The 22,990-nt window shown below is 60.4% G+C and overlaps 1 protein-coding gene across 1 annotated transcript; it reads right to left on the reverse strand.

The window, feature by feature from the left end:
• Positions 1–14,860, reverse strand: DUSP8 (dual specificity phosphatase 8). The gene is made up of 7 exons (XM_036428806.2): positions 14,344–14,860; positions 9,225–9,562; positions 7,252–7,390; positions 4,467–4,633; positions 3,825–3,984; positions 3,542–3,665; positions 1–3,260 (listed from the first exon to the last, which is right to left on the reverse strand). Exons 2-7 carry the CDS (start codon positions 9,453–9,455, stop codon positions 2,216–2,218), a joined length of 1,866 nt encoding a protein of 621 aa, XP_036284699.1. The 5' UTR covers positions 9,456–9,562; positions 14,344–14,860; the 3' UTR covers positions 1–2,215.
• Positions 14,861–22,990: the final 8,130 nt, after the last annotated feature.

The raw sequence follows: 22,990 nt of genomic DNA on the forward strand, positions 1-22,990 counted from the left end.
GAAAACATCCATCTCAGGATTTATTACAACACAATTTTCCCAAATACAAAAGAGGGGACAGGAGGGGAGCAGAACGTGTGGCCGCACTGGGGGAGGGTCCCGGGCAGCCCAGTCCTGAGAGACTGGAGCTGTGGAGTGGGGGGAGCCTGCCACCTCTCCTCCACTGGACTTCCCAGCAAATAATAGAAGGGGGCCGATCCATTCTGGGGCCACCCCAAGACCAGAGCATGGGGTGGGGAGTGGGCAGGAGGGTAGAGAGCTGAAGGAGACTTGGAGAGGACTGAGGCCCATCCCTCCCTGCCCGGGACAGGGAGTAGAAATGACCAGGGAGGGGCTCCCAGCACATAAAGGGGACCTTCTGGTTGCAGCTGCTCCTTTTGGGGTGACCAGTGCCTCAAGAGCAAGAGCACCCCTGCCTGCCCCCCATGGGACCTGCCTCCAGAGTGCTGGGCCATGAGTGGCCCGGACCACTGTCTCCTGGACAGCACTCCACCTAGTGTCACCTCAGAAACCCAACACAACAGACAAACAGGAGGCAATTTACATAATCAATAATAATAATAATTAACCAATATTAATAAATACTTAAACCTCTAATCCATAGATTGCAAATACAACAATGATAGCTTATTTCTTGGGGAACAGGGTGGGGACAGAGAGCAGGAACAGGACTTCTGCTTAAGGGAGGCATGACAGGGACACGAGGTTGTGAGTCCAAAGAAGAACAAATAGAAACAGCCAGAGGGGCAGTTGGGGGTGGGACTCAGTCCTGCCGGGGCCACCCCTCCTGCCAGCTTCCCTAGGGTGCCAGCTCCATCCACATCCTGGACCCTAGGACTTCTAAGGTTGGGGGACATCTACTCTAAACACCTTGGGTCCCAATAACCCCAGTGGGTGTGGGGCCAGGTGGCTGGGCCTTTTCTCCTGCCCTCACTCCCAGGCCAGCCCAGCTGAGCCCCTCTGCCTGGGTGGGGACCAGCACGCCACCTGGAAGATAAGGGAGGCTTCAGAGGGGGGAGCTCTCGGGGAGAGGAGTGTGCAGGGGGTTCCTCTCCTCTGAGGCCCCTGTGAGGGCAGGGTAGACTTGAGAGACACATCCTGCGTTGCCTAAGGCCCCCCACCCTGCAAGCGAGGGGTTGGACAGGTGCTCATGGCCCTCCCTCGGCAAGGTGGCCACTCCTCACAGCCCCTCACCTGCAGTGCACCTGACTTACAAGTCTGGCCTGGGGCGGGCTGGTGGAGGGAGAGCCCAGAATAAGACCCTAAACCCATCTGCCTTCTGACCAGTGCAGCCAGCATGGCAGGCCAGGGAGCTCAGCTCCTCTCGCCAGACACCCCAGAGGGTGCTCGGGGACATTGTCAGTGCAGAGGGGAGGAAGGCAACCTCTGAAGAGCCTTGCTGAGCCCCTGAAAGTGGGCCTGGCTCAGGCGCGTGTGGAGGCACTCCACCTCCATCCTGTTCTGGGACCCCCTGCCTCTGACACTTAAGAGCCCCCTTCACCAATCCTACCCTGTTCTATACCCCAGCCCCCAGCCTTGGCAGGCCCAGTGCTGGTCAGCACCTGCCAGGCACGGGCCTGGGGAAACGGGTGGTGATGGTGTCCTCACTGGCACCAACACACAGTGCCTGGGGCTGGCAGAGGGGGAGCAGGGACTCCTGGACCATAGCTCCCATGGCTTTGGTGCACAGCCCGAGAAAGGAGGCGGGTGTGGAGAGGGGTAGGCAGGAGGGTAGGCGGGAGTTTCTGCGGCTCAGTTTGTGGCAAGGTTTTTGTGTGTGTGTGTGTTTTTTTTCCTTTTTTCCCTTTTTCTTAAGTAAAAAGTGCACGAAAGCTCGGCAGCCTCTTTGCAATGGTCAGCAGTGTTTCCTCAGGGTGGGGCTGGCGGGGAGGGGACCCCGAGCCTGGCACCCAGCTTGCGACTGAAAGGTGGCCTCATATTGCTTAGAAACGTGTCTCAGTTTAATTACCAGACTAAAAATAGAGCTTGGAGGACCACCCTCGCTGTTGCCAAGCCATTGCCAGAACAAACAGCTTCAATAAATAAAAAATCGAAATATTTACTTCTCGATAAAAATCGCAGTAAAACCATTTACCTTTCTCTGCATTATATATAATATATATCCGTAGTGGGCCCGGCTGCTGGCGGCCCAGCCGAGGGCAGCGCAGGGCTCAGGGGCACCAGGTCCCCACGGAGGGGCCGATGCTGGCCGCCGTCAGGACACCTCGATGACCTCCACACTGCCGGAGAAGCTGGCCTGCTTGCCCAGAGCCGCCAGCTCCTCACTGCGGGCGCGCCCCTCCACCATGCCCTCCTCGAACTCCATCTGGCAGCTTCGACGCTTGAATTGCGTCTCTGGGGCTGGCTCCTCGGGCCAGCTGGTCCTCGCATCCCGGGACTCGGCCCTCGCCGCCTCCCGCCGTCGCAAATCACTGCTGCCCGTGCCCTGTGGGCCGGCCAGGCCGAGGGGCGAAAGCTGCACCCCCTGTGCACCCTCAGGGCTGAAGCACCAGAGCCCGTCTGGCGACGGCGTGCCTGGCGAGTCCAGGGGCGGTGCCCAGCCCCCAGGGCTGGCCGGCTGGCCTGGGCCAGGCAGCCCGGGCGCCGACAGGGCTGAGAGGCCGTGCCGTGGAGTCTGCCGGGCAGTGTCCCCAAAGTTCAGGCCGAGGCCATGTGCAGGTGAGCGGGCGGGGGAGCCCCCCGGAGGTCGGAGCCGCCGGCGGGGCCGCGGGCGCAACTCGGTTGCTGCATCTGGGCTGTCAGGGCTGGGCGAGGGCAGGCCTAGCACCCCCGATGGGCTGTCCAGCTTGCAGAGCTTGGGGGCCTCGCCAGGGTCAGGGGCCCCGGGGCCATCAGGTCGTTGGCTGGGGGTGTAGGCTGACTTGATGTCCAGCGAGAAGGAGCGCTTGAGGCGGCTGGTGTCTTGGAGGCGGTCGGAGGAGAGGTGCAGGCTGCGCAGGCCCTGCTGCAGCACGCTGGTAGCAGGGGCTGCGGCAGGCGAGGGGGGCTCCCGGCCTGTGCCCCGCTTGCCCTCCCTGGCCGAGCTGGCTGCTGCACTCCCTGTGGCAGCACTCTCTGAGGTAGGTGGTGGCAGTGGCGGCAGGGGGGCTGCAGGGCCTGGGAGGTGCTCGGGCATCCCGGGGAGGGGCACCCCGTCGCCCTGCAGGGCAGCCAGCAGCTTGAGGCTCCGCTCATACTCCAGAAGCTGGCCCAGGAAGTTGAAGTTGGGAGAAATGGATGGGCGCCGGTCCTTCACAAACCTGGAGCAAGAAATGGATGGGTGCCATCCTTCACAAACCTGGATGGCCACGGACCGGCTGTGCACCCATCTCTCCCAGGCCCAATTGCCCATCCTGGGCACCCAGCCGCTGTCAGACCCACACGTGCTGGGGCTGACTCAGACCTCCCTCCCACCTTCCCTCCCGGCTTTCCCTCCCGCCAGCTGGCCCTGCACCCTGGGCCACTCCGATGCTCGATGCTCCTGGGTGGAGAGAGGAGAAGAGGGGGCAGGCAGTCTCGTCACGGAGGGAAGCCTGGCTACCTGTAGGCGTCGTCGGAGGACATGCCCATGGTCTTCATGATGTAAGCGATGGCGATGGTGGCGGAGCGGGAGATGCCGGCGAGACAGTGGACGATGACTTGGCAGCTGGACAGCTTGGCTTTATCTGGGGATGGGGGTGGGGACCAGGTGAGTGCAGGAGTGGCCAGTCCTGTCACCCCCAGGTGAGGAAAACCCCTCCCTGCCGCTAATAATAGCAGCCGCCTCTCCGGAGCGGCCCCTCCTCCCGCCCACCACCCCGAAGTGGGCGCAGTGCCGCCCTCACCGATGAACTCGATGGACTTGTCCAGCCAGGGCAGCAGCTTTTCACAGTAGTTGTCGTTGATGGGGATGCGCATGAAGCGGCTCTCGCAGATGAAGTCCGGCTTGGGGCAGGAGTTGCTGGCATTGAGGACGTAGCTTATTCCGTTTTGGGTCATCAGATCCTGGAGGGACGGGAGAAGGAGGGGAGCAGGTTGTAAGGGGGCGCAGCTGGTGGGACCTGGAGCGCCCAGATCCCAGAGCCTCAGAAGTCGCCTTGGGGCTGGGCCCTGAAGCCCCGCCCATTTCCACCCGGGAGCCCACAGGCCTCTGCCAGCCCCGCCCACAGCCTGCCTGGCTCCCAGGAATTTTAGGGCAGCCTGGGCGGTGGCTTCACCCTCTTCCCTCGTCACCATTTTTAAAACACCGGATTCTTTCAGCGCTGGCCAGGGGCCCAGTGACATCAGCGGTTCGGCATGTGGGCTCTGCCTCTGAGGGAGCAGGGCGCTACTTCCTCGCCCTGCCCTGCAGGGCCCTCCCCCAGCCTGGCTCTGGTAATGCTGCTCCCCTTGGGTCCTCAAGGAACCCCAACCCGTGCTCATCCACCGCCCACGGGCCTTCAGCGTCCTTCCTCCCTGCCGCCTTCCCCCTTGGCCCGAGTACACACCTTGTTGAGGACATCCTTCTGAGAGCCCAGGTAGAGGTGAGGCAGGATGCGGGTCAGGCCCACACTGGGCACGGGCAGGCAGGGCTGGGAGAGGCTCACAGGCAGCAGGGCAGCAGGCTTGCCCTCACAGAGGCCGGGGAAGCAGGAGGAGAAGGTGGCAAAGCCCCCTGCAGTAGGAGGAGCGAGGAGATGGTCAGGCAGGCTGCTGGCTGGGGCAGGAGAGAACCCAGGGCACTGATGCCCCTGTGTCCCAGCCACAGCCACCCTGGCCCCACAGCCGACCCTCTGGCTTGAGTCCTGATCTCAGGGCTGGGTGCTGGAGGCCATCTCCCCACTTCCTCGCTGCAGCTTGAGCTCCTGCTGTGTATCTATGGCCCCTCTGTGCCCACATTCCTCTGCGTGCTAGTCAGGGGGTAGCCCAACTGGGGACGCCACTGTGATGCCCATAAAACGTGAGGTCGAGGTGGCGGTCAGCACAGCATGCCGAGGGCCCAGGCAGGGCAGGCTCCCAGGCCATGGGTGTGGATCACACGGCTCCTCCATAGCTGTGGCAGGGCCAGGCTGGGCCTTCCACCTCTCCCCCTGGGCTGATGCAATACCTCCCTGCCTCCATCTGGCTGGGAGCCCCAGGCCAGGCTTGGGTGCCAGGACCAGGAGGCAAGAGCTTCTGAGGGGGTCCTCCCCTCCTCCTGGGCATGACATCACTCACTGGAATTGGCACAGCCCTCAGGGGCATCTGTGCTCCAGTTGTAGCTTCATTCCACCAGCAAAGACCAAGGAGCTGGGCACCCTGGGGACGGGGAGCACGCAGGATAGGCACGGGCACACAGACCACGTTGGCTGGCACGTGCACTGCCACAGTTCTGCACAGCACGTCTGAGTCCTGGGCCCAGGGCCAGAGAAGGGAGCCCACCACTGGCCAGAATGACCTGGTGAGCTTCTTTCCTGGGGAACCCTGACCCAGGGCATGACCTCGGCAGAGCTGTTCCTCGTCCTAGGCACCACACAGCTATGGTCCTATGCACCACACAGAAAACGATGGCAACCACACACTGAGAATGGACTTCTCATACCAGCCTGGCTGAGTGCCCAGTGACCACCAGCTCTCATAGAATGAGCAAGGCCTGCCAGGTGGCACCCTGGGGCAGACCACACTTCTGGGTACACAAGCCCCGTGGCACCTACACTGTTCCCCGCCCAGCAGGCTGCTGTTTCTGGTCTCAGTGGACCATTCCATCCAGTGAGACAATAGGGCCGAGGCCTACCCTCCCCAGCTGGAGGAGGCAGCAGTGTGAGGTGTGGTCTCCTGCCCTGGTCTGCAGAAGATCTGGCTTATCCCAAGGACAGAGACACCTGGAGGCCTCAGCTTTCACCCTGGCCCAGCTCAGAGTTGTCTGTGCAATCCCCAGTCTGAGTGCCCCTGTGACCTCAATGAAGAGGCATGACTTTGGGAGGCATGGGGGACCTCCAGGCTAGGAAGTGGAGGTGCCAGCCTTGGAATTCCCAGGCTCCCAGGAGAGGAGGCCAAGCTGGGTCCTTGGAGTCGGCTCCTGCTCATCACCCAGAGCCAGGGGACCCTTGGTCCAAGGCGGGGGTGAGGGGGTGGGGGAAGGTCCACCAGGAGCGTCCTCCCCAGGGAAAGTCTGTACAGTGCACAGCCTGCCAGTCTTTGCTGCAATTCCTCAGGTACGGCCCCCATGACCCACCTGGCTAGAGCAAACTGGCTTGGGGTATCCCCTATGAACCCCCTAGATGCTAGGTCAGGGATGCCCAGGCTCTGGGGAGTGAGGCAGTGGTGGCTGACCCGGACCCTCCACAGGTCCCCGCACTCCCAAATGTGGGAAGGCGCCCCTATCTGGCAGGGCCCCCCTTGGCAGCCACTTTCTGCAGGAGGGACCCCTCCTTCCCAGCCAACCCTGCTCCCTCAGCTCGGTGGCAGGCTGAGGGGCTACGGCTGGTCTCGCCTTCACGATGCCATCCTGGACTTGTACAAAGGCGCCAGGACTCCGCCCACCAGTGCTCCAGCCTCCAGGCCACCCCCACTGCCCTCCCAGGTGGGGTCCCTACCCACCCTTCGCACCGGGGCTGCTCCCGCCTGTGTCTCCAGTCAGGGTCTGAGGGTGCCGTGTGCAAGGGGGGTTGGCGGGTGGCATCCCCTGCCCGCATTCTGCAGGAGTGGTCCTCCATGCTGCTTAAAGGACTAGGCTCCCTCCCCCACCCCACCCCCAACGTCACAGCCCAGTGGGGTGGGGGTGGGGATGGGGAACTTGGGTCACAGCAGCCTATTCTCGCACCCCAGTGTGCCTAACCCCACGACCCTCTCAGGCAGAGGGCATGCTCCAGGGGCTGTAGCCAGGAGGACCAGTTCTGGGGGACCAGTTCTGCTCAGACTGGGTTTCTAGAGGCTGAGGCCTATGACCCATCCTTGGGTTAGTTGCTGGGGGGAGTGGGGGAAGACTACCAGCTGAGCCACCCACATCTTTGCCTAGATATCTCCCCATCTCCCCTTTCCTTCTGTTCACCTCTTCACCTGCTAGTGCAGGGGTCCCCAAAGTGTGGGGGCCCAGGGGAGGGGACAGTGGGGCCCCAAGAACTACAGAACTACAGAACCACTGCCCCAGCCATTGCTGATCTCTGAGATTAGAGAGAAGAAGGGGGTGGATTCATCTGGAACGCCGACTCCTGGATGCCCCTGCCCCCCTCTCACCCCTCAGCCAAGCAGATAAGGTGGGAGAGGCCAAGGGAGAGGTGTCCTGCACCTCCCTCCCCAGGCCTGGGAGCTCACCTGTGAGAATGGCCACACTGTCGAAGCAGCCATCCAGCTTGCTGAGCAGGATGGAGAGGAAGCTGTCTGCAGCCAGCACGCTGGCATCCCGGGTGCTCTGGTCATAGACAACCACGTCCTGAGGCTCTTCAGCCTCTGCCTGGGGCCATGAGCAGAGGGCAGAGGTCAAGGGACCAGCAGGAAGGGTCTCCAGTGATAGGAGGGAGGGTCTGCTGCCACCTTGCTGCCTTGAGGGAAGGGCAGGCACCCGACCACCCACTGTATACCTGATCAGGTGTAAACACCATGGCCACACAGGCGGGCCCTTAGAGCAGGCAGATGGGGAAACTGGTCCCCATGCCATACAAGAGTGAAGGGAACAGCTGGGACGGGTTTGGCTCAGTGGATAGAGCGTCGGCCTGTGGACTGAAAGGTCCCGGGTTCGATTCCGGTCAAGGGCATGTACCTTGGTTGCGAGCACATCCCCAGTAGGGGGTGTGCAAGAGGCAGCTGATCGATGATTCTCTCTCATTGATGTTTCTAACTCTCTATCCCTCTCTCTTCCTCTCTGTGAAAAATAAATAAAATATATTAAAAAAAAAAAAAAAAAAAAAAAGAGTGAAGGGAACAAACACTGGGTGTCGGGAGGTTGTGGGCCAGACCCACTTGGAAGAGACAACTGGAGGCTGTGGCAGGTCCCCAGCAGGCATACATGCAGGGATCACAGTGACAGAATGGCACAGCCAGGGCCTGGGCTGGCCCCCACATTGGCCAAGGTGAGGGGAACCACCCTCAGAGTCCCTGGGAGGCACATTTTGGGGATTTGAAGGCAGGGCACCTTTGGGTCTAGCTCTCCTCTCCCTGCACCCCCAGCCAGCCAGCTAGGAGACAGGGCTGCAGCAAAAGGCCCTAATTCTGGAGGCAGCAGCTGGAGGCTGGGCTCCACCTGCCCTCCTCCCCCTCCCAGTGCCCAGCCTGGGGCCAGATGTTCAGCAGCTTTTGCTTAGAGAGAGGCTGATGCCCCTGGCCACCCAAGCATCAGCCCTTAAGCCAGCAGAGCTGCCAGCCCCAGCTCAATGATGTCACCGGCAGCCAATGGGGTTGCACTCTGGCAGGGAGTCCTCGCTGGGGGTGATTAATGGCTGGATTTCCCTCATTGAGGCCGCAGGGAGTCCATCTGGGTCGGCCCCTGCGGTAGGGGCTCTCACCTGGGTCCTCTCACAACTGGCTGTGCAAGGGGCAAGGCCTGTGACCGAGAACTCCCCAAAGCTTCCAAGGCTGATGGCATGTCACCCCCACCCCCATGAGAAGTCCCTCTGCCTTCCCAGACCACTGTTGTCTGTCCCTCCACAGCTGGGCTTGATGCTACTGGGAGCAGAGTCAGGACTGTCCATTGCAGGTAACCCAACATTCTTGGAGTCACGGAGAGAATTCTGGGTCACTGAGGACTCAAAGGGGAAAGAATGGAGGGGGGCGGGGCTGGGGCCGAAGACTGGTCATTATAAGCCCCTGGGCTATGCCCCATCCTCCTCTGAGTCCTCCCAGCCACCTGACCCACCTGCCATCCTGGTCCACTGCCCCTTGCCACCTGGGCCCCAGTGCGCGGTCACATCTCGCTCATCCACTCACACCCCCTCTGGGCCCATGTTTGGGCCCCTGGGATGTGGCCTTGTCTGGTGTGTGTGAAAAGCTCCGTGCGGGGCTGAGTGAGGACACAGACTGGGTGGAAGGCTCTGGGAGGGTAGGCAGGGGCGATGGGGTCAGGGAGAGCCACCCTGGGGATGAAGCTGCAGAAGCAGGGGAGCTGCCCACAGCAGCCCAGCAGTGGGTGGCTCTGAGCATTTTGACTCTGAGGCACCCGATGTGAGTTCAAGGGCAGGGTGGGGGCAGCTGCCTCAGACATGGCCTGTGCACTTGGCTGAGGAGCTCAGCCTTGCACCTGGGGTGGTGGGAGCCGGCGGGTAGGCGGGCAGCGGGACCGGAAGCGCTGGTACCTGGCTGCGAACGGCGGGCTGGATGAGCTCTGCGATGGTCACCTTGCCCTGCTGCAGCCGCCGCTTCACCAGCTTGGAGCCACAGATGTTGACGGAGCTGAGCACATGCCAGCGGTTGTACTCCACGAAGGAGCGGCTGTCGATGACCAGGGGCCCGCCAGGCCCGCCCCGCAGCAGGCTGGCCAGCTTCCTGGCATCCATCACCTTCCTGGGGAGCCGGTCCCCGGCCATGGCAGGCAGTGCGCAGTGGGGAGGAGGTGTCCCCTGAAGTGAGCAGGGGCTGCTCCGATGGCCCAGGTGTGGCCTAGGGTTCAGAGTGACCGGGCATGGTACCAGACCTGCAGGGAGAGGTGGCCAGTCAGCAGCAGCCTTGGAGAGGCCAGTGTGAGACCCCAGCACTCAGGAGGCCGGAGCCTGCACCCACAGCCTTCCTCTGGGGAGGGAGGGGGGTCGGCATCCCTCTGCTAGCTCTGACAGTGTGCTGGACCCTGCTACATGGCTGGCACACCCCTGGGGTTTCTGTTACCTCCCCTCCCCTCTCTGGACCCCACATCTTCACCGAGTCCCCTCCCCCCAGGCGGCACACCCTTCCTCTCTGATCCCAGTGACCCAATCGCTCCATAAGCTGATAATCCAGAAAGGGGTGGAGGATGGGGTAAGAGCTGCCTCCGCAGGCTGCTGGGCTTGGGGGGGGGGGGGGGCTCCTCTGCTGCCACAGCCTGCCCAGGTCTGCACCCCAGGCCTGGAGCTCGCAGCGCTCGCCACCCAGCTTCTGTAGCCAGCATCCTTCTCCGGAGGGTGTGTCTCACGCTCACAAAAAGGGGGTGGTGGCAGCGGGTACTCTCACACAGTGGGGGCCTGGGGTCTGGGAGCACCTTCTAAGGGCTGGTAGATCCCAGGATTGGGGGTGGGGACAACCCAAGGATAAAGGTCATCATGGGTGATCCCTATCTGGGATCCTCAGCATATCCCAAAGGCCCTTGGGCTGAGGGGTGAATGGAGGGAGGAGGAGGTTAAGGAGACTGCAGAACTGGGGCTCAGTGCCAATCTCTGCCACCCCACCCCACCTGCCAGGCCTACCTTTGCTTTAATATGGGAAACTGAGGCTCGGGGGAATGGGTGGGACAAGCCCAAGGTCACACCAAGGAGACTGGACAGAACCAAGGTCTCATTCCATCAGTTCTTCCCTCCACCAAATCCCCGCCCAGCTTGGGGGGTGGGGTGGCTATTTGATTCCTTCACGAGCAGTTTGGAAAGCTTCTGAGTTATAATCTGCACCTCTTCAGGGCTGAGACCGGCCATAGCCACCAGGCCTCCTACACTCTCTCTTGCAGGCTCTGCAGAGCCTCCGGCTCTGTGACATGGAACCAAGAGCCTAGCTCAGAGGCCCAGGACCCTGAGAGGGTCACAGTTGGGGGGACACTGTGGGCCAGGGAGTCCTGCACCTGGCACTTGCCTTCGTGTTCTCATCAGGTGGGTGGGGCAGTCACCTCCCACCTAAAACTCCAAGAGCCAAATTGAACTCTAGCACGGGGAGGAGGATGGGCTGGGAGAGTGGAGGGTCTTTAACTGCCCCTCAAACCAGCAGGGTGTGAATCTAGGCTGGAGGGAGGCAGGGAGGGGGTGAGGCTAGGTGAAGACCAGAGAGGGGAGGGGCGATGTTGCTGGGGCTGCAGGGGGGTGGGCAGCCCGGCCCCAGGCTCTACCTGGTTCCCCCCCTGCCTCCCCAGGATCTGCCAGCGAGGCCCTATTAACCACTACAGTATTGTTATTTGCAGCCAAGAGGGACTCATTAGTCAGTTAGCACCTCTGTTGTCACCATGGCAACAGCAGAAGTGCCAGGCAACCGCTCCTCCTGCCTCAGCAGCCACTGAGCAGGCTGGCTCTGTAGAGCGGCAGGTCCCCCTCCTCACTTGCTCCTCCTCCCCACCTTGCAGGTGCCCAGGACCTGGGGCCTGGGACCACCCCCAGCCAGGGCCCATGAGGCCCCTACCCTCTTCACCCTGCACAGGCTCTGAAGGCCAGGTAGTGAGCTCCCGGGCACTAGATGCCGAGCAGAAGGCACAGCGGTGAGGGTGCTGGCAGCTGGGTATCCTGGTCATGCATGCACTCAGGGACATGTGTGTGCTCACGGAGGCCCTGGGAGCGACGGTGTCAAGTCGGGGGGCTGGCACGGGGGTTGGGTCTGGCCTGAACCCTTTCTGCAGGAGACCCCTTGCTCGGAGCTGGCCTCCTGGGAGCGCATACTCACCCACAGGCCTCCTTGGACCTAAGGCTTACCTCTCCCTCTTGGGCTGTGTGGATGGGTTGAGCTCTGGGCACAGAGTGGGGATCGGGTGGGAATGCTCAGGACAGTCTCGAGCAGTCCAGTGGGGTTAGAGCAGGCCAGGTGGGTACAGAGCAAAGAGCTATTGTAGGGTCTTTGTCCTTCCTGCTTTCAAGGACCTGCCCCAGTCTCAGCCCAGACCCCATTCCTGGGAACTGAGGGGGAGAGCCCCGACCACCTCCTGCTCTGGAGGCTGGGTGTGGAGGGAGAGAGGCACAGCCCACTCCACACCAGAGGCTGTTCCCAGTCCTGAGGCAGGAGACCATCCCTGCCCCGGCTGGGTGCAGCCTGGCTGCTGTGTGGGTGTACACCTGCTGGGACATACCCCTTTGCACACTGACCACCCTCAGAGCTGTGCTTACCCCTTTCCCACAATGCACCTCACCTCTGCCCGCCATGTATAGTTACTCACACGCAAATGTGTGTGCACACACATGTGGTCACTGGACATAGGTGTCCTCACCCTCTGCATGTCATGCCCAATTGCTCTAGGTCCCAGGACACCCAACCTCCATGCCAGCCCCACGACTTGACACCGTCGCTCCCAGGGCCTCCGTGAGCACACACATGTTCCTGAGTGCATGCATGACCAAGAGACCCAGCTGCCAGCACCCTCACCACGGTGCCTTCTGCTCGGCATCTAGTGACTGGGAGCTCACTACCTGCATAGGTGGCTAGGCTATTAAGACTGTGAGGATGACACTGTGGCTTTCCTCAGAGGAGTGGTGCCTGGCACAGACAGGCAGGCACTCAGGAAAAGCCAGCGTGGAGGGACCTGAGATGTCCAGCTTGCTATGACCCAGGGGTGGAAAGGCCACACTGAGACCTCCCAGCAGGCTGGCTCCCACCACCCCCACCTATGCTCATCCACATGCTCACATCTCTGCTCCCCTCTCAGCACCCAGGGTGGCTAGGACAGGACTCAAGCTGGCTTCACTGCCCTGGCCAGTCCAGGGGGGCTAGAGACTAGAGGGGTGGGGGGCTCTGCCCTCTTGGCACCCAGGGGTCTTGGGGTGGCCTGGGGTGGGAGGCTTGGCATATGGGGCCTTGGAAAGGCAGGTGGGGACTGACCCTGCAATGCCAGGCTTCCTCGGCTCCTGCCTCGTGTGCTCTGGCCTCGCTGATCTGCAGGGCTTGTCCCCGGAGTGCACACAGGCCTGCCCAGGCTGCTGCTGGTCACCACCCCCCAGGTTTCCCACCTGGACCAGCCCAAAGCACCTCCCCGTTCCTGCCCAGGCAGAGCTGTCCCAGAGCAGTGCCTCCTCCTGCATCCCCACCCAGTCAGTGTCTCTTCACTGTGGGTTCAGCCCCCTCATCTCTTTTCCCTCTGAGCTTCACATCTTGGAAACATAACCAGGATTCCCTCTAGCCTCCCCTGGCCACAGCCATGGCTGCCGGGCCCTTTGTCCATGATAAACTTCTGGATCCCAAAGGCAGCCTCCGCCTGAGGAGAAGTGATGCTGGAAGGGCGCTGGAGCACAGGGTGGCTCCAGCATCTTCCTGCATCTCTGTGCACGGAGCTCACTGTTCCTGGAGGCAGCCACGGGGGCCAGGAGCTTCCCTGGGACTGAGAACAGCAGGGATGAGAACCTGCCCAGCAACTCTCCCAGCCCCACGATGGCCGCGACCTCAGGATGCAGCCTGTCCTTGGCCGGTGCTCATTAGCCATCTCAGGGAAGGCAAGGGACATCTGTCCTCGGAGCAGGGAGGGGCACTGATGCTGCTCACAGCCCAGGGCTGCCCTGGGGGCAAGGTCTGGGGCCCAGAGCAGGGAGAACACTGCTCCCCTGGTCCGCAGCACACACCCCCCCCCCGCCCCACACCCCACACTGCACAACAAGAACACTGCAGATGCCACACCAGATCCTGCCACCAGCTCCCCCAGCACCCATTCCCCCCTCCATCACTGCAGCCCAGGCCGACTGCTCCCAGCAGCAGCCAGAAGGCAGATTCTCCCAGAACATGATAACCTGCTATGGGCTGGGCCCATCAATGCCATCTCCCCTCCAGGCCAGGCTGCTAAGAACCACCCGCAGGTGGGTAGACAGGCAGAGGGAGGCTGGCTACACTCAGCCTGGCAGTGCCAGCCCCTCCCCCCGCACCCGGGCTGCCTCCGCAGCAGCCTGGCGACTCTTTATTCCGCAGTGCCCAGCTGAGCACCCGGAGGTGGGGGTGCCAGCGGCGGCCTGGGTACACGGGAGAGGTGGATCTGCAGTCCCCCCTCCACTCGGAATGCATCCTTCCCTGAGCCTTCTGCAAGCCAAAGGTGCTCCGCTCCGGGAGCCACAGCCTCTGCACCCCACAAGCCCGCAGCAGGGACACCCTTCTCCAATTCTGCGCCCCAGCGGGGCTGAGTGTGGGGGGGGGGGGGAGGGAGAGGGGGTGGCGGCGGCGTCGCAGGCTGCGCAGTGGTCCCGACAGGTACCCTCTGGATCCCAATGGTCCCTCCGGGTCCTTATTCATACCCTCCCCCCAAGATAAGCAGCGATCGCGGGAGAAAGGTGGCGAAGCGGTGGCAGGGCGTGGGCCAGGCCCGGGGCCGCGGGGCGCTGCGAGAGGCGGGGGAAGGGCTTCCCTGTCTGGCACCGCATCCCTGCGAGCTGGGTTTAGGACCGGCAACCTGCGAGCGGGGCCGCTCACCTTCCGGCTGCCTCCTCCTCCCGGGAGACCTCCAGACGCAGCCCCCAGCGCTCCCGGGTGGCGCCCCCGGGCCGGACGCCGGGCTCCTCCGTGCGGGCAACCTCCTCCCCTCCGGCGCCCCGCAACCGGCGCCCGCAGCCGGCGCCCGCTCACCTCGTTCACGTCGCCTCGGGCGCACCGGGTTGCGTCGCGCTCAGCGCGCAGGGTCAGACGCGCCGCCCATGGGCCCGGCCGGGGCCCACGCCGCCGGGGCAGGGGACCGGGGAGCGTGCGGGCCGCGTCGCCGTCGCCGCCGTCGCCGCCACGGCCGCCGCAGGGAGCGCGGGCTCGGGCCGGGGCGCGCGCTCTGCGGGCGGGCACGCGCACTCCCGGCGCGCATCCCACCCGCGGCTCGGCGGGCGCGGCCGGGGCTGCTCAGCTCGGGCTCGGCTGGGGCTCGGCGTTTGGACGGCCACCGCTTGGCCACTGCTCGCCCGCGAGTGACAGGCCCGGGGCGGAGGGCGGGGCCGCCGGCGGGGATGAGGTCATGCGGAGCGAAAAAAGGCCCTGACGTCACCTGCAGCCAATCAGCGCGCGCGGCTCGGGGGCAGGTGACGTCAGCCGGAGCCCAGCTTTGGGTGCAGATGAGAGGCGGAGGCCGCGAAGGGCGGGGGGCCGGGCTCGCCGCTTTTGCCCTCCGCCCTCTGCCCTCACTCCGCACCCCGACACTGGCTCTTAAAGGGGCCGCCTGGGCCCCCATCTTTCCCAGCCCCATCGCTCTGCCTCTCCCGGGGACCCCCAGCCTCACGGCACACAGACCCGAGGCGGGTCCGGCTGACCGGGTTCCCCGCGAGGGTCTTCTCCCCGCGGTCGGCCGGCCCCCACCCCCCGCAGCCTTTGTTCGTTAGGGCCGCCGCCCGGGGAGCCGCTAGCGGGGCCGGTCCGCAGTGCGCCCCGCGCTCTCCTGCAGCATCGGTGCTCACCCTGCTCCGCGGCTCCCGGAGGTCGGAGCGCGTGCCCACTCCTTTGGGAGGAGCCTGGAAGCTCGGAGGCGAGACGGGTCGCCTCGGTCACACTCTTCTGGACTGTGGTGTGTGGTGTGTGTGGTGGGGACAGGGCAGCGCCGTCCCCCTCCCCCGCCCCACCGAGAACCTCTAGCCCTTGACGTTTCCAGTGAAAAGCCACCCCTAAGCAGGCTCACCCCTACAGGGTGCCCTCTCCAATAAAGACTATGGGGTCCGCCCCAGCCGGTCCTGGTGGGAACACACCAGCGGGCTGTGGGGACGCTGGAGTCCAGAGAGGGAACAAACACAGGTAATTACACCTCGGCGAGTGTGGCCAGAACAGGGCCAGCTACACACGGAGCAGGTGGGTGTCCCCAGAGGCCACCCAGGAGGTGACCTGCAGGTCTTGATGGGAGGCTGCAGCGGCCTGTGGGGCAGCAGGGCCCACCTAGGACATTGTCTCTCCACCAGAAGGAGGCCGGGGCGCCAAAGAGGCAGAGGACAGGCAGCCACGCATCTATTGATCGTCAAATGTTTACCGAGTTCCCTCCTGGGCCAGGCCCTGTGCCAGCGCTGGGACTCATTTCAGAGAAAGGGCACAAAGGGCACCGCCCCGGGAGCTGACCAGCCTAGGAGCCGGGGAGGTAATTATTTGGGGGAGGAGTAGCTAGACAGCCCAGGCCTGCCTGCCTTCCTTCCTTTCTTTCTCTTTCTTCTTTAAAAATATTTTTATTGATTTCAGAGAGGAAGGGAGAGATAGAAACATCAATATTGATTGTCTGCCTCCTGCACACCTCCTCCTGGGGATTGAGTCTCCAACCCGGGCAAGTGCCCTTGGCTGGAATCAAACCCAAGACTCTTCAGTCCGCAGGCTGATGCTCTGCCCAGTGAGCCAAACCAGCCAGGGCCCAGACATTTCTGAGCCCCTCCTTCTCTGGGCTACCCAGTGGAGAGTGCAGGTGTTCCCTCCTCCAGCCCGAGCCCCATGGAGTCCCAGGAAGCGCAGCCCCTTCCCAGGGAGGAAGGAGTGATGGCTTTCAGCCATTGCTGGTTGGAAGAAGGGTCAGGAAAACGAAGCAGGCAGGACGGCCATCTCCTCAAGTGGGCAATCAGGATCCAGAGCTCTGAGCAGGAATGGGGTCAGGAGGTATATGCTGGCGAGGATTCAGGAGGGGCCACCCCTGTCCCATACCCAGTCCCCCCACCAGACTGTGCTGCTCAGTAGGAGTTTAATAAGTGCTCGGAGCCTCCTCCCTTTCTGGATTGAAGAACAGCAGGCGTGAGTGTGTGTGTGTGTGTGTGTGTGTGTGTGGTGTGTGTGTGTGTGGTGTGTGTGTGGTGTGTGTGTGGTGTGTGTGTGTGTGTGTGTGTGGTGTGTGTGTGGTGTGTGTGTGTGGTGTGTGTGTGGTGTGTGTGTGTGTGGTGTGTGTGTGTGTGGTGTGTGTGTGCGTGGTGTGTGTGTGGTGTGTGTGTGTGGTGTGTGTGTGGTGTGTGTGTGTGGTGTGTGTGTGTGTGTGTGTGTGTGGTGTGTGTGTGGTGTGTGTGTGTGGTGTGTGTGTGTGGTGTGTGTGTGTGGTGTGTGTGTGTGTGTGTGTGTGTGTGTGTGTGGTGCCTGACTCAGAGCCAGCACTCAGGAGAAACAAACATCTTGGGGAGCAGGAGGATGAAGCACAGGGAACCAGGGGCTATTTAGGGCTGGAGCTGGGCGCAGGGCCTTCCTCCTTCCTGGAGCCAGGCTGGGCCCCAAAGGAGAGCCCTGCTCAGAAGAGAGGTCCTGGCCAGAGGAGTGTGAGCTCGGCAGGGGAGATGCCCATCAAGGATGCACGGCCAGGTCAGCTACGTGTGTGTGTGTGTGTGTGTGTGTGTGTGTGAGTGTGTGTGTGTGGCGGGGGGGGGGGGGGGGGACTGGCTGTCCTGGGCTTACTCCACGTCTGAAAAGTGGGGAGGCTGGACCATGGAAGCTCTGACAGGCCCCTAAGAGCCTCGCCCCACAGGAGTGAGGCTGTCCATATCCTTCTAGAAGGACTGCTTAGGAGGGGGTGGGGGGGCTGTCCATATCCTTCTAGAAGGACTGCTTAGGAGGGGGTGGGGGGGCTGTCCATATCCTTCTAGAAGGACTGCTTAGGAGGGGTGGGGGTGGGGGTTGCCTATACCAGCTTTCTCCCCCTGACAGGCCCAGGGAGGGCCCAGTGCCTGAGAGGAAGGTGGAGGTAGGGTGCTAGGGGTGGGTGGGGGTGTCCAAGTGGGCTCCTGAGGTGGGGGGCAGCTCCTATTCTGCCAAGCCCAGATGTGGTCTGGGAGTACCCTTGGTCCCTAAGAACTCTGGCTGTGCTCTGAGCAGATGGCAGTAAACTGAGGGGCTGTCCTCTTGTCCCCTTCTGGAAGGTGCCAGTGTGGGTGGGTGGGTGGCGCAGTTCCCAAGCTGTGTCTGACCAGGGGGATATATTTAGGCCATGAGTATTTTATAACCCTGATGGTTATTTCTCCCTCTTAAACCTGGCGTTGGGCGACAAGGGGGCAGCGGGGTAGGAGGTATCCATTGTGGATAGGACGGCGACTTCCAAGCCCCCAGCTCTGGCCCTGGGTTCTTCCCCCCCCCCCCCCCCTCCCGGGAGCTAGATTCCACCCCTCCCCAGCTTTTGGTTTCGCCCTTCCCATCAGAGCGGTGGCACCTGATGGGGTGGGCTCTGAGCCTCCGCCCCCAGGCGGGCTCATCTCTGCAGGGCAGCGGGCATCACTCTGGCCGCGGGTGTGGAGGGGCAGGGGGCTGGGGAGCGCGCTGGGCGGGTCTGAGGTGGCCACTGGTGAAAGGGGATCCCTCGCGGTTTACAGCTCCCCAGCGGGGCCTGGCCTCCCGCAGTGGCCGCCATGCCAGGCGGGGCGAAGTCCAAGCCCAAACGTCTGCTGGGCCCTGGTTCCCCACAGCTGGGCGGGGCCACGCGGGCCTGGTGGGCGCGCAGACCATGTGCGGGATCCCGTGGTGGAGCAGGGCCCTCGCGGAGCCTGGGAGGCGGCAAGGCGGCGTCCGGTGTCCGGTCTGGTCCAGCCGGATTTCTTGGCTCCGGCTCGCGGCTCGCCGGTTGGGCAGCCTCAGGTGGGACCCGCGGTCCCTGAGCTCCAGGCAGTCCGTGCGCGCCCTCTGCCGCCAGCCCGCCAGAAACCACGGCGCAGCAGGGACGCCCTCGGCGGGTTTTTCTCAAAGCATCCTTCTCTGCAACGGAAAAGCAGTTCGCTTTTTTCTTGCTAATTTGCGGCTCAGCGCACGAGTAGTAGCTTTGTATCCATTTACCCCTACCTGACTTGTTAACAAGCCTGGTTGGTAAAACGCACATCTCGGCTGAACAAGGAGATGCCTGGTTCTGACAACCTTATGCACCCGGCTGGTCACAGAGCACTCCCCTCCCTCAGGGCGCTCCCTGCGCCTTTCCAGTCAGGTCCACTCACCTTCGGACCTGTCATGTCGGGGCGCGGGACCTGTTCTTCATAGGAATGGCACGCTTTTGTGTCTGGCTTTTTTTCACTCAAGGAAATGCTTTTGGGATTCCCACTACCCAGTGACGGATCTCTGTGGGATTTGCATTCTATGGAGGGCGGTGATGTTCAACCAGCTCTCTGTTTCTCAGCTCGTTCCCACATTTCAGCTCCTAAGAACAATGCAATGGGCAGCGTCTTCCTATGTGCTCTTTGTAACACATTACAGGGAATTTTATTTCTTGTGTTTTTTTATTATGATATTTAAAAACTCACAAATAAGCACAATGAGAGCAGTATAACAAACACCTGTGCCCTAGACCTCACCATGTCAGCAATTTCTTTTTTTAAGATTCAATTTATTTATTTATTTTTAAATTTTCATTGTTGAGACTATCACAGATGTCTGCCCTTTTCCCTCCATTGCCCCTCTCCACCTAGTTTCCCTCCCCCCACCCCGCCCCCAGACTTCACCACTCTGTTGTCTGTGTCCATGGGTAATGCCTATATGAACATAAGTGCTTTAGTTAATCTCTTCTGCCACCCCCCACCCCTTCCCTCTGAGATTTGTCAGTCTGTTCCATGTTTCTATGCCTCTGGTTCTATTTTATTCATCAGCTTATTTTGTTCATTAGATTCCTGGTTCATTTATTTTATTTTTACATTCAATTGTTGATATATATTTCTTCTTCTTCTTCTTCTTCTTCTTCTTCTTCTTCTTCTTCTTCAATGCACTTCAACATTTTATGTAATACTGGTTTGGTGGTGATGAATTCCTTTAGCTTTTTCTTGTCTGAACATCTCTTTATCTGACCTTCAATTCTGAATGATAGCTTTTCTGGATAGAGTAATCTTGGTTGTAGGTTCTTGCTATTCATCACTGAATATTTCTTGCCACTCCCTTCTGTCATGCATAGTTTCTGTTATGAAATCAGCTGACAGTTGTATGGGTGCTCCCTTGTAGGTAACTAACTGCTTTTCTCTTGCTGCTTTTAATATTCTCTCTTTGTCTTTTGCTCTTGGCATTTTAATTATGATATGTCTTGGTGTGGGATTCTTTGGGTTCCTTTTGTTAGGACTCTCTGCACTTCCTGGACTTGTAAGTCTTTTTCTTTCACCAGGTAGGGGAGATTTTCCATCATTATTTCTTCAAATAGGTTTTCAATATCTTGCTCTCTCTCTTCTTTTGGCACCCCCCATGATGCGAATGTTGGTACGCTTGAAGTTGTCCCAGAGACTCCTTATACTATCTTCATATTTTTGGATTACTTTTTCTTTTTGCTCTTCTGATGAGGTGTTTTTTACTTCTTCAGATTTAAAATCCCTGATTTGAGTCTGCACATCCTCTACTGTTGATTCTCTATAAATTATTCTTAATTCCAGTCAGTGTATCCTTCATTTATTTTTTAAATATATTTTTATTTATGCCAGGCAGGAAGGGAGAGAGAGAGAGATAGAAACATCAATGATGAGAGAGAATCATTGACTGGCTGCCTCCTGCATTCCCCACACTGGGGATCAAGCCTGCAACCCGGGCATGTGCCTTTGACCAGGAATTTGTTTTCTGTTCAGGCAGCTTCAAAATTCAGAAAATGCCTTAAGGGGCAGATATGCCTGTGTCTGAGGCAGAGACTTTTATCTGGAAGGACACTATGGGCTCAGCACCACAAGCTGACGAGAATCCCGTGGCTGTGGCTGCATCGGGTCAGCCTTGTGGCCTCACTCAGGCCCCAGAGATTGGCAGTGTCCCTGTGCCCTGTGCGGGCACTCACCAACTCTGCTGGCTTCTCTCTCTTAGGAGAGCCCCTCCTTCTGGGTGAAGCCTGAGGGTCAGCCCACACCCAGACGTGACTAACTCCCCAAAGGACGAGAGCACAGACACAACACTCATAGCGTCTCAGAAGGGCTTTGCTCTCCAGACGTTTCCACCTGGTCTCCATGCTTCCCCAGCTCTCTACTGTCATGTAGGACATATTCTTACACTTGAACATTGTGATAAAGCACACGCCACATGCAGTTTGCTAATGCCTTTTAACCCATGCATTTTGTCATTGGCCTGGCCTTTGCTAGCTGCTGCGGTGGGACGGCTGACCTCCCATGAGCATGTCCCTCGGAAGCGGGAACTCGATCTCCTGGTTTTCGTCAGGAGAGGTCACTAGACCATCACGTCTCAGAGGTCAGGACTGTGGGTGCAGAACAGGCTGTGTGGCTCCTGTTCTGGCTCCAGAGTTGTCCACGGCGAGGCTGTGGGGAGGTCCCAGCTCTGTGGTTATCCAGGGAGGGCAGGACCAGCCCGCTGCCCCAAATGGCTGAGATATCATGGCCAAGGACACCACACGGGCAGTGCGAGGGCAGGACAGGCATACTAGCCATGCAGGGAGGCCCCAAGCTGGGCTCTGTGGCCTGAGTGGAGAGAGGGGACCATGCTTCTGTTAGGGGAGGAGTCTGGTCTTTGGGTGCCTGAGAGGCTGGGGTTTAAGTGGTTCTATTTCCCCACAAGGGGCAAAGGGCTTTCTCCTTGGTTCACCATGTGTGTGCTCAGGGTGGCGGGGAGAGGGGCCTGAAAAACTTCCGTGGTCCAACACAAACAATGGAGTCTGGGTCATGTGGCACTTATTCTCTGTGCTTTGTTTATTTAAAAAAAGTTTTTTTTAAAAATTGATTTTAGAGAGAGGAAGGCAGAGGGAGAGAGAGAAACAGTGAGGTGAGAGAAAAATATCACTTAGTTGCTTCTTTAAAAAAAAAAGTTTTCCCCATTCTTTTTAAAAAATATATATATTTTATTGATTTTTTACAGAGAGAAAGAGAGAGGGACAGAGAGTTAAAAACATCAATGAGAGAGAATCATTGATCAGTTGCCTCTTGCACACCCCCTACTGGGGATGTACCCACAACCAAGGTACATTCCCTAGACCAGAATTGAACCCTGGCCTTTCAGTCCACAGGATGCCCCTTTATCCACTGAGCAAAACTGGTTTCGGCACTTTGTTGCTTCTTGAATGCACTCATTCAACTGGGGATCGAACCCACGACCTGGGCACGGGCCCCTACTGGGAGTCGAACTGATGACCTTTTGGTGCACTGGCGATGCTCAGCCAACAGAGCACAGCGGCTAGGGCTCTGCGTTGCTCCTGTCCGTCACCAGGGCTGCTGTGAGCCAGCAGTGAAGGCCAGCATGTTGCCAGAGCCACATGAGAGCACACAGCAAAGATAATGGGGCCACACCTGCCCCCGCTGAGCCCGCAGCAGGCATGTGCAGACCCACTCACCCAGCCTCACCAGTCCCGTCTCCAGGGCTGTTACTGCTCACAGACCATTTCCTGGCCACTTCATAGGCGCGGACCCTGAGGTGCTGGGAGGAGGGGAGTCATTCTGGCTGTTCAGCCAGTTGGCATAGGAAACACACAGGGAGTCTGGGAGTGAAGGGCAGGTCAGTGCTGGCAGAGGGCACCCAGGAAGGGGTCTCAGAATTGAGTGTGGCTACAGGTACTACTCCAATGCCTGCTGCCCCCCCTCCCACTGCCACAGAGGAGTATAAACAGATAAACACGCCAACACAGCAATGGGGTCTGGGCAAGGGCTTTATTACATTCTGAAAGGATAGACAGACACCACCAAAGGACCATCGCTCAAGCAGAACTGGGGCCTGTGCCGTCCCAAGCAGATGTCCGCAGGGAGAAGATGTCCATGGGCTGGGTTCGGGGACAGGCCTTCGCTGAGGTGGGAGACAGAGCTCTGCAAATCATTCCTGGGGGCAGATGCTGTGGCCTTTCCTGCAGGAGGTCAGAGGTCTGCTCACCAGTGGCAAGGGAGGAGGATGGTAACAGGGCTCTGGGGTGGAGAGGGACAGTCTCCTTCAGGGGATGCTGGGGAAAGGCAGGTGAGGGCTAGGCTGGAACCCATCACTCCTGACCCGGGATGGCATTGACTTTAGGAAGAGTCCCAGCAAAACCCAAAAATCAGATCTTGCACTGGCAGCAGACGGGGGCACAGCAGCTGGACTGGCAGCAGCAGGGTTTGCAGCAGCAGACAGGCTCACAGCAGGGTTTGCTACAGCAGGACTGGCAGCAACAGGGTTTGCAGCAGCTGGACTGGCAGCAGCAGGGTTTGCAGCAGCAGACGGGCACACAGCAGCTGGAGCCACAGCTCCCCTTGCCGCCTCCACAGCTGGAGCCACAGCCTCCCTTGCAGCCCCCACAGCTGGAGCCACAACCTCCTTTACTGCAGCTGGAGCAGGAACAGGCTGGCACACAGCAGCACACGGGCTTACAGCAGCAGACAGGCACACAGCAGCTGGAGCCACAGCCCCCCTTGCAGCCCCCACAGCTGGAGCCACAGCCTCCCTT

This window comes from Pipistrellus kuhlii, unplaced genomic scaffold (genome assembly GCF_014108245.1).
Source record: "Pipistrellus kuhlii isolate mPipKuh1 unplaced genomic scaffold, mPipKuh1.p scaffold_m20_p_91, whole genome shotgun sequence".
Lineage (NCBI taxonomy): Eukaryota > Metazoa > Chordata > Mammalia > Chiroptera > Vespertilionidae > Pipistrellus > Pipistrellus kuhlii.

Coding starts and splice junctions, on each gene's coding strand:
- DUSP8 (XM_036428806.2), bottom strand. CDS start 9,455: ATGGCCGGGGACCGGCTCCCCAGGAAGGTGATGGATGCCAGGAAGCTG. Junction 7,391..9,224: donor AGCCCGCCGTTCGCAGCCAG/GTACCAGCGCTT, acceptor TCATGGCCCCAG/GCAGAGGCTGAAGAGCCTCA. Junction 3,261..3,541: donor TCCTCCGACGACGCCTACAG/GTAGCCAGGCTT, acceptor TTCTTGCTCCAG/GTTTGTGAAGGACCGGCGCC.